Raw genomic sequence first — 10,301 nt, forward strand, 5'->3', positions numbered from 1 at the left:
GTGCAGGCTCACCATCGCCCCAGCGGATTATATATCGGTCTCCTTCGGGGGCCCAAAGTCTGTGCATACCTTTGATTTCCTCCTTAAGGTTTTTTTTTTTCTTCTTCTATGTTTCTTACTTTTTCTTATTTTTGGGCAAAGGTTGATTGAGTTGGGGGGGGGGGGTTGGTTTTTGGGACATTGCTCCAACCTAATGGGACCTGGTTGTTTGTGTTGCTGCGTTTTGTGGCTTATTGTTGTCTGTATTAAAATCTTCAATAAAAATAAATTTACAAAAAAAAAAGAAATTGCATTCAAATGCGTGTAAAAACATGTGTCAAACGCATGTCGCTGCGCATGCGAAAAAAATGCACCGTAAACGCAGTTTCTGTTCTAAATTGGCTCTCGCTGTCATCCAGGTTGGGTTTACATCTCCGATAAATCAAACGCGACCCTCGAAGACAAGTCGCCCCCCCCCCAGGACCGACGTTGTCTTACAACTTCGCAGTGCGTTCCGCTCAATCGACCCGACATCAGTGTGCAAATAGCGTAAAGGAAAAGACAAAACAGCGGCCGAATGAAAGGCACTTTGTAAAGAGAAGATCCACATTTGTTTAAGGAAAGAAAATAAAGAAAAGAAAACTTATTTGAACAAGCGAGCTGCTCCCATTGTCTGAGCAAAGTGTCTGCTTAGCTGTCACAAAGGAGTTTTCTTGTTTGGCTACTATGTATTGGAGAAGTGCAAAAGGGGGGGATAAGACTCTGAAAGACCCCATGTAGTCAGTCTAATCTCATGGACCCCTCTCTCTCTCTCTCTCCCCCCCTCTCTCTCTCACCCCCCTCTCTCTCTCTCTTACACAGTTAATGATTAGTGACCTAAAAAAAAGAAAATTCCTCTCTCTCTCTCTCTCTTTCTCTCTCCCCAGTGCAGGTATAGTGGAGGAGGAGCAGGCAGGGAGATTGCCTTCAGATACAATAAAAACTTTGCACAGCTCTATTATAGGGGTGGGGAGGAAAGCATCCAAAAAAAAAACCTCACAGCTCCAGGCACCTGCTGGAATGGGGACAGTGCAACATTGCAACACGCCCCCCTGCCTGCTGACTGGCCCAGGCTTGACAATACTCATCTGCATAACCCCTCCCCCGGCCTGGAGGGCTGCATATTAGTCAGTGGAGGGCTCAGCAAGTCAGTGCCTTTCCTTTAAATCCCAGAGTGTGGAGTCCCATGTTAGATCCTTCTCTGTGTGCTGCTGCTGCTTCTTCCTCAGCAAGATGCCTCGATCATTCCTGGTGAAGAAACACTTCTGTGCCTCCAAGAAACCCAACTACAGTGAGCTAGAGAGCCAGACAGGTAAGCCAATCAGATACAGAGAAGCTGCATTTCTCCTAAACTCTGCAAAGTGTTTAATGTCATTCTAGGCAATGGATACAATCCAATTTAGTGTGCTACAATGTTATTATAAGTTACATTGTATTACAGTTATTATAAGATGCATTGTGCTACAGTTATTATAAATTGCTTTGTGCAACCGTTATGAAAAGTTGCATTGTATTACAGTTATTATAAGTTACATTGTGCTACAATGTTATTATATGGTGCATTGTGCTACAGTTATTATAAGTTACATTGTGGTACAGTTATTATAAGTTACATTGTGCTACAATGTTATTATATGGTGCATTGTGCTACAGTTATAGGTTACATTGTACTACAGTTATTATATGTTACATTGTACCACAGTTATTATAAGTTACATTGTGCTACAATGTTATTATAAGTTGGATTGTGCTACAGTGTTATTATAAGTTACATTGTGCTACAATGTTATTATAAGTTGGATTGTATTACAGTTATTTTAAGTTGGATTGTGCTACAATTATAAAAAGTTGCATTTGTGCTACAGTGTGATTATAAGTTGCGATGTGCTACAGTTATAAAAAGTTGCATTGTGCTACAATTTGATTATAAGTGCAAAGAGCTATTCTGTTTTATGATACAGCATGCATAAAGTTAGCTGCTCAATTCTGTATGAATGCATACATATAAGCATGCAACGTTTTGTCTTTCCTAGTACTGTTCTTCCAAGGATATTTTTCTAGTTGTATGCTTACATATTTTTTTAAGTTCTATTCTTTATTTACACAACTTATATAAAGTTTATTGTGATGCACTAAGTACAAGTACCAAATACAGTGAAATGCATATATATAAGTATACAATGTATACTATATATGAAAAGTATACAATGTATAATATATATATATAAAAAAGTAGACAGTGCATACTTTATATGAAAATAAGGCAATGCATACTTTATATGAAAATAAGGCAATGCATACTTTATATGAAAATAAGGCAATGCATACTTTATATGAAAATAAGGCAATGCATACTTTATATGAAAATAAGGCAATGCATACTTTATATGAAAATAAGGCAATGCATACTTTATATGAAAATAAGGCAATGCATACTTTATATGAAAATAAGGCAATGCATACTTTATATGAAAATAAGGCAATGCATACTATATATGAAAAGTAGTAAATTCATACTTTATATGAAAAGTATACAATGCATACTATATATGAAACGTATACAGTGTATGCTATAAATGAAAACTAAACAATGTATACTATAGATAAAAAGTAGACAATAAATGGCAGCATGTATGTGTTGCATGCTTTTGCTTGTATCCTCTTTGTGAATATATATGTGATGTAAGCATAGTTCTAAATTAAGGATCCTAAATTTATTTTTATTTTTTTCCATTACAGTTTATATCTCACCATTCATCTACGACAAATACCCCATACCTGTCATCCCCCACCCGGAGATCCTGACCACCGGAGCTTACTTCCCACCTATGGTATGGGACACCAGCTTACTTACCACCTTCTTCACCACCGACCCCGACTACAGCAAGTCCCCCATCTCCACGTCCAGCGATGACTGCAAGCCCCTGGACCTCACGTCTTTCTCCAGCGAAGACGATGAGGGCAAGACCTCCGACCCCCCCAGCCCAGCGTCCTCGGCCACAGAAGCCGAGAAGTTCCACTGCAACCAATGCAACAAGTCTTACTCTACTTTCGCTGGACTGTCCAAACATAAGCAACTGCACTGTGACTCACAAACCAGAAAATCCTTCAGCTGCAAATACTGTGACAAGGAATATGTCAGCCTTGGGGCCCTGAAGATGCACATCAGGAGTCACACGCTTCCTTGCGTCTGCAAAATCTGTGGCAAAGCCTTCTCCAGACCGTGGCTTCTACAGGGACATATCAGAACTCACACAGGTAAGAGTCTTCTCTTCATCTCTGTATAACTTTTTCTCAAAAGTTCCCAAACTTTTTTATTTTTTATATCTAATGGTAGTTGAAGGACTTAAGATCCTAAGCCTTCATTTTGAGGTCAGCTGCTTCTTTTTAGGATGGTTGTGTGTTGGTGGTCGGGGAAGCCATGAGTTTATTTAGGAATGACAAAGGGAAAAAGAAATAAACGTGGATTATTTCAGCTACGGCAATTCTTCTTAGAGCGGATGTTGTTTAGGGTGGGCCTATGAATTGCACCTGTTACTGTACAGTTGTAGGGCATGTGTACTTGCAGCTGTCGGATTGTATTGCAATGCATTGCATCCAGTCTGATTGTTGTGAGTTGTATGGGGCTAATTTCACACCCTCTTCAAGTGCTAAAGGCTATGCAAAGGGAAATCAAAAGCCATTAATTGTGTTGGATAAATGCCTCATAGGCGCAAGCCTAGCGCCATGTGCCCTATTAGCATCTTGTACAAAAGGCTGAATGCCAATTTAATTAAGCACTTTATTTCCATAACCTTAAAATCTTACACGCCCATGCAGACTTAACACCTTAGTCCCTTTGACGGGGTAATTTGGGATCTCTTTTCACTAATTCAAAACAATAAAGTGAATATTTATTCTTGATGATTCAAAGCAATTTCTTACATTTTCTGTTTTATTTTTTTGACAGGTGAAAAACCCTTCTCCTGCACGCATTGTAACCGGGCCTTCGCAGACCGCTCCAACCTCCGCGCCCACCTGCAGACGCATTCCGACGTCAAGAAGTATCAGTGCAAATCCTGCTCCAGAACTTTCTCCAGAATGTCACTCCTTCACAAGCACGAGGAGACGGGCTGTTCTGCAAGCCATTGAACGCTGCCTTGTGCACAATTGACTTTTTACAGACAGTGCAAAGGGAGTCGAGTCTCCCCCCCTGAGTTCAAATATTCCCTGGCTATGCTGTAGCAAGCGAACAGCAATCATGTGGGGACCTATTACACTTAAACATGCTCTTAGGTGCCGAAATTATCTCTCTGTCTTCCAGACTTTCCTTGCAGTCTCCTAGATAACACTACATTCATGTGTACACTACACAGTATTTTCAATGAACTGCAGAACTTTTGTCGCAAAAGAGAGAGAGAGAAAAAAAATACGTTATTTTTAACCTGTATTTTTGGAAGCAGAGACTAATTCCTCTATTTTTTATGAAGGACAGAATGAAAGTGTTAGAATAAAAAAGTGTCTTATTTTTATGATCATGTGTGTGTATATATATATAAATATATGCAAGGAAAGTACTTTTCAGCAAAAGGTGTTACTATGCAATAATAATATCACACTTTACAGGGCAGCTGTGTGGATGCGGCACAATGATGGATCTTTTAGCGGCCGGTCCGGGAACAATGGTCAGGAAAGCGAGAGCTTGTCGCTGTTACCAAATAACAATTGTGTTTACAAAGCTCTCCAGCACCTGTTAATACAGCTCTTTAAAACAACTGCCTTTCACGGGCGCTCAGATTAATAGTGGGCAGTTGTCAGGCCATACAATGGATGATTGTGCAAGTCAGCCCGCAGACAGGTGAACCAGCAGGAAAACAGAAAATATATTTATGTCTATTGACAGGTGTCAGTTGAATGCATTTTTTAGCATCTGTACATTCTTTTTTTTATTTTTTTGTATGAATTTTTTTTTATACATAATCCTTACAAAAGAAATGTTTACATTTTAAAAAGGTACACTGGTATTTATATTTTTATCTGCCACATTTTGTACTGTTGAAACTTTTTTTTTTATAAACACAATTTTATTGATATTCAATAAATAAAAAAAAAAATTATTTATAAAGCAATGTTTCTTTTCCTTCTTTTTTTTACTTATGGGATGTTATTAAAAGAAAACAATGGTACAAGAATCTTGTTGACTACAACCCTAAAAGGGGAAGTTGGATGGTTAAATAAATAAATCAAATAATTAATAATTGTAAACTTTGATCCAGGAGCGGGTCGGTCCATTTGGGCGAAAGCAGGTCTGGATGGAGGTGCACTCCATCCTCTCCTGAATTTTGGATGCCAGTGATGGCCACTCCAATAGGGGCTCAGGGGGCACCGCCCCCCTAATCCATGCGCTCGGCCCCTAATCTACATGCAGGGCGCTGGAGTTTTCTTTTTCTTTTTTTCTTTTTTAAAACCACATGATTGGCTTGAAAAAGGTTGGGCTCAGGGCACAGTGCCACTTGTGACAACAGCAAATTAATATTCACCATTGTCTTCTGGCTTCTCCTCCCAGCCATTTAGAACAGGAGGCGGATCAGGTTGGCCGGAAGGAGAAGAAGCTGTGAAGGGGTGAGGGGGGCATTCTATCTCCGTGGAGGTGTGAATGCGTGGGGGGGCGTCACCATGGAGAGGCTGAGTGTAGGGTTTGTCCCCCCCCCCCCCCCAAAAGTTTAGCACCAGCCGCCACTGCTTTGATCTGTGAATGGTACTAGGGGGCAGTAAATCCATTTGTGCAGTTGCAAAAGGGCCCTCTTGGATTTAGGGGCCCATTCATACTAAATGTGGGTCGTATGATATGGCTGTTGAGATTCCTTCTTATTGACTCCAGACCTGGACACAGCTAACGTCTATCTAGCTGTCAATCAATACACAATGGAGTTGATTTGCTAAAACTGGAATCTAACTGAACTCGAAAAGAAAACAAAAATTATCCCGGAATTAAGCTGTAGGGCGAAGTTGCCCAGTCAGCATATGATGGCCAATTCTGTGGCGTTTTCATGTGACCAACACTGCCAAGAACAAGGGATATTCGGGGGTTGATTTACTAAAACTGGAGAGTGCAAAATCTGGTGCAGCTCTGCATTGAAACCAATCCGCTTCCAGGGTTTTTGTCAAAGCTTCATCGAACAAGCTTGAAGTCAGAAGCTGATTGGCTACAATCCACGACTGCACCAGATTTTGCACTCTCCAGTTTTAGTAAATCAACCCCTGAATACGCGTTCTTGTCCAATGGGGGCCCAAAAATTGGTCTTGCGCCGGTCACTAAACGGTATGACCCCTTTGTTAAAAATCAGGCGGTTAAGTAGCTTTGGGGGTCCTAATTTGTGCAGTAATAACTGATCAAAAATGTATTTTCAGTTGTCTTGAGTCTGCAGTATATCCGATCTAATGCTGAGCCCTGTAGTTCTACGGCAGCTGCATCCTCTATATGGCAGGTGCACACTAAAAGAGTCAACATTCTACCAGGGAAGGGCGAAAAGCAAAACAATACACTGTACTCTCCGCGAGGAAATCGGAAACACCTGCTGCTTTCAGTGTCTTAAAGCACTTGTTCATTTCTATATCATGTTTGAAAGGCAGGTGGGGTGAGTGAGCAACAAAAGGCGCAGGGCACTCAGGGTCCAGATCATTCAAAACTTCACTATTTGTTTTCTTCCTCTTTTGGAACTTCATTGTTTCACCTCTGGGGAAAGATAAAGAATGACAACCCGAGCTGCTCTCGTTATGTTTTAAATGAGGACAAGGTGGCCTCAGGAGAAAATTGTTGCTCGGACAAGTTCTTAAGTTGACCATTCCCCCCCCCCCCCTGCCAATGAAAAGACATGGCCTGTGGCTACTACATGACCTCTCGGATACATACCTGTCAATCTGCAAAAGGGGACAGGTGATTGTTGACAAGATGTTCTGTGGGGACTGACGATCCCGCATCTGTGTATGTATGATGAAGTCCATTGACCTGATATGATTTTTTCAGTAGGCCTTGCGGTAACACAGCAGCCGATACGGAGATGGTTGGTCACAGATGTGGTGCAGCCTCGGGGCCTGCAGTGTCTGCTCTGCCCCCTTACAAGTTAACAGCAGAGTGATGAAAAGATAATGGACAGAGCAGAATAACTTAGCCATAGCCTGCAGGTAATGTTTTAGAATCGTCAGGGCATTTAAAGTGTTTTATTGCAGGTGCCATTATAATGCATTTAGTTCTAAGAAGACCGCCCTGTGCAGGTTACTTTTCAGATGTAAACCCAACACTGAAAACCTGCCTGTTCACCTGGGCATGTTATCTAGCATAGTCGTTATCCCTATTATTGGTGTTTTAGAGGGGGAGGGATTGAAGGTAGCAATGTGCATTGTCACTGGACCCACTTTTTATCCCGAATTTGATCATTTATCCTCTAAGCCAGGGGTCTCCAAACTTTTTAAACAAAGGGCCGGTTTACTGTCCTTCAGACTTTAGGAGGGCCAGACTGTGGCCATCGGGAGTACAAAATGTTCCATTGCCAGTGGGAGTATACAATCCCCCATCCTTGGTGTCAGTGGGAGGAATTGTGCCCCGTCATTGGTTTCATTGGGCCCCATTGTTGGTGTCATTGGGGGGAACTGTGCACCATCATTGATGCCATTTGTATGAAATTTGCTCCATCTTTGGTGTCATCGGTAGGAAGTGTGCCCCATCATTGGTTTCATTGGGCCCCATTGTTGGTGTCATTGGTAGGAAGTGTGCCCCATCATTGGGCCCCATTGTTGTTGTAATTGGAAGGAACTGTGCCCCATCATTCATGTCAATGGTAGGAAATATGGCTCATCGTTGGTGTCATTGGGAGGAAATGTGCCATTCATTGGTGTCAGTGAATAAATAGCATCCCAAGGGCCGTATAAAAGCAAACAAAGGGCCGCATCATGCCCCTGTGTCACAGTTTGGAGACCCCTGCTCTAAGCCAGTGGTCTCCAAACTGTGGCCCGAGGGCCAGATGCTGCCCTTTGCTAGCTTTTATCTGGCCCTTGGGGAACTATTTCTGCCAGTGACACCAACAATGGGGTACTATACCTCTCACCTTTACTAATGATGGGGTACTATTCCTCCTCCTACTGACCACCAACCCTAAGGCCATGTTTATTCTCACTGATTTTGGGCCTGGGACATTACTACCCCCACTTATCACAGTCGGCCCCCTAAAGCATGAAGGACAGTAAAATGGCCCTTTGTTAGACATTTTGGAGACCCTTGTTAAGCTCCAGATAATGCTGATCATGCATGGCTTAAAGGAAAAATACAGCCAAAACTGTTTTTTGGCTGTCCTTCTTTTGTGGATCACAGGAGTGCAGTTTGTTCTACCCTCCTGTGACCCATTTTCAGCAGACCGTGGGCTGAACCCGCTGTTGGCTGACATCACAGGAGTTACTCCAGGCTGGGGAAAGATCGCAAACTGGACCAGCACATGGCTCAGCCTCTCAGTGAGAGAGCAGAGAGTCGGTGACTGACAGGAGTTCTCTGCACTGAGGACTGAGCAATCAGCAGTCTTTGATCACTCAGTTCTCAGTCTTAAGCCCTGTACACACGGCCGGGAATCTCATTAGGAGAAAAACGTTGTTTTTCCTGATGAGATTCCTGGCAAGCTTTCCTTGCTCGCCGAGTGTACACACGGCCATTCAAAAGAACCGCCATTCTTTTATATGCCAAGAACGCAGTGACGTCATCGACTACGACGAGCATGCGCTCGTCACATTCGATGCCGTCGCCGCCATCTTGCTACACCCTACACTATGCCTTGGAAGCTACCGCGCATGCGCCTAAGTCTCAACGAGCATGTTGCTGGTTTCCATGGAGGCAGGTAAGTATACAGGCGCTCGGGTTTCTCGGCAGGAAAACACTGCCGAGAATCACAACAAGAAAATAGAGAGCAGGTTCTCTATTTTTTTTGTTGAGATTCCAGGCAGTTTTCTCGACGAGAAACCATACACATGCACGGTTTTCTCTGCAAAAAGCTCTGCCAGCAGTTTTCTTGCTGTTTTTGGCCTAGAAAACCGTGCGTGTGTACGAGGCTTTAGAGCTGGCGGGGAACAGATGTAGCATCGGACTGATGCTGCATCCACCTTAGGTAAGTGTTATTTTAAAAAAAATCAGGTATGGCATTTTTTACATACATACATTGGCCTTCCTTGGTGTAACTATGCATATACTGTACCATACCTGTGGGATTCCTCTAGAACACCGGTTGTCAACTTATGAGCTAATGCGGCTCCTGACATCCCCAAAGGGCCATACATCAGTAGCGGCTGGTGGGTTCTCCTTTTGGGGTGGCAGCAAATATGTACCAACCCCCCCGCGGGTGGTCCGGCGGCACTTACCCACTGTGTGGCGGGGCTCTCCTCCTCTCCTGCATTGGTGGGGCTGTCCTTCTGTCCTGCATTGACAGGGCTGTCCTCCTCCTCTCCTCCAGTGCGGGCAGGGGTGGCTCCGGTGTCCGCTCCTCAGGCTTCCTCCTCTGTCGCCAAAGTACTAGGTGCCAAATAAGGTTGCCTGCCGCTTTGGCCAATCGGAAAACAGGTCTCACAACTTATCTAAGAGGCAGAAGTTGCTCATTGCTCAAGGAACCCCTAGCAACCTCTAAAGGAACCCAAGGGTTCCATGGAACCTTGGTTGAGAAACCCTGTTCTAGAGGGATCCCACAGGTATGGTATATACATACAGTAGTTACATTTGTCCAAGATGTAAAAATATCCATACCTGGAATTTTACTTTCACCTCTCTCATTCAGGCCAACAACCTGAACAAGAAAAAAACAGCAATTGAATCGCTCATCCATGCTAAACAGCTTGGATGGAGAAAGCTCTACCTGTCGGCTATTGTGTTTAGGAGGCAGCAGCAGTACCAGACTTCTGTTAAGCCGGGTGATGCTTGCAGGGCCGGCCACGGATCAAATTTCGCCTGATTTAGTAGGAATCTGCCACAATTTGTGCCATCTATGGCTAGCTTAAAGCGTAACTCCACTTTTGCTAAGAAGAAAAAAAACATTCTCCTCTGGGTGATCTATGTACCGTATTTATCTGCGTATACGCGCACTTTTTTGCCCTGAATATCAGGGCAAAACCGTGGGTGCGCGGTATACGCCGATGCCCGCTTTCCCGCGCCGAGTTTGAATACTGCGCCGACATATACCGAGCGCAGTACACTCGGGTATAGTCGGGCAGTCTCGGCTCCTTCCGCGCTCACGTCCTGGACGTACAGGACATCAGCGCGAGAGTTGCCTGCC

At 43.5% G+C, this 10,301-nt stretch overlaps 1 protein-coding gene across 1 annotated transcript; it reads left to right on the forward strand.

Moving 5' to 3' along the window:
* Positions 1 to 1,154: 1,154 nt before the first annotated feature.
* Positions 1,155 to 4,764, forward strand: SNAI1 (snail family transcriptional repressor 1). The gene is made up of 3 exons (XM_040329818.1): positions 1,155 to 1,330; positions 2,758 to 3,276; positions 3,968 to 4,764. The coding sequence occupies exons 1-3, from the start codon at positions 1,252 to 1,254 to the stop codon at positions 4,147 to 4,149; spliced, it is 780 nt and encodes a 259-aa protein (XP_040185752.1). The 5' UTR covers positions 1,155 to 1,251; the 3' UTR covers positions 4,150 to 4,764.
* The last annotated feature ends 5,537 nt before the right edge of the window (positions 4,765 to 10,301 follow it).

The sequence above is a fragment of the Rana temporaria genome, chromosome 12 (genome assembly GCF_905171775.1).
Source record: "Rana temporaria chromosome 12, aRanTem1.1, whole genome shotgun sequence".
Lineage (NCBI taxonomy): Eukaryota > Metazoa > Chordata > Amphibia > Anura > Ranidae > Rana > Rana temporaria.

Coding starts and splice junctions, on each gene's coding strand:
- SNAI1 (XM_040329818.1), top strand. CDS start 1,252: ATGCCTCGATCATTCCTGGTGAAGAAACACTTCTGTGCCTCCAAGAAA. Junction 1,331..2,757: donor TGAGCTAGAGAGCCAGACAG/GTAAGCCAATCA, acceptor TTTCCATTACAG/TTTATATCTCACCATTCATC. Junction 3,277..3,967: donor ACATATCAGAACTCACACAG/GTAAGAGTCTTC, acceptor TTTTTTTGACAG/GTGAAAAACCCTTCTCCTGC.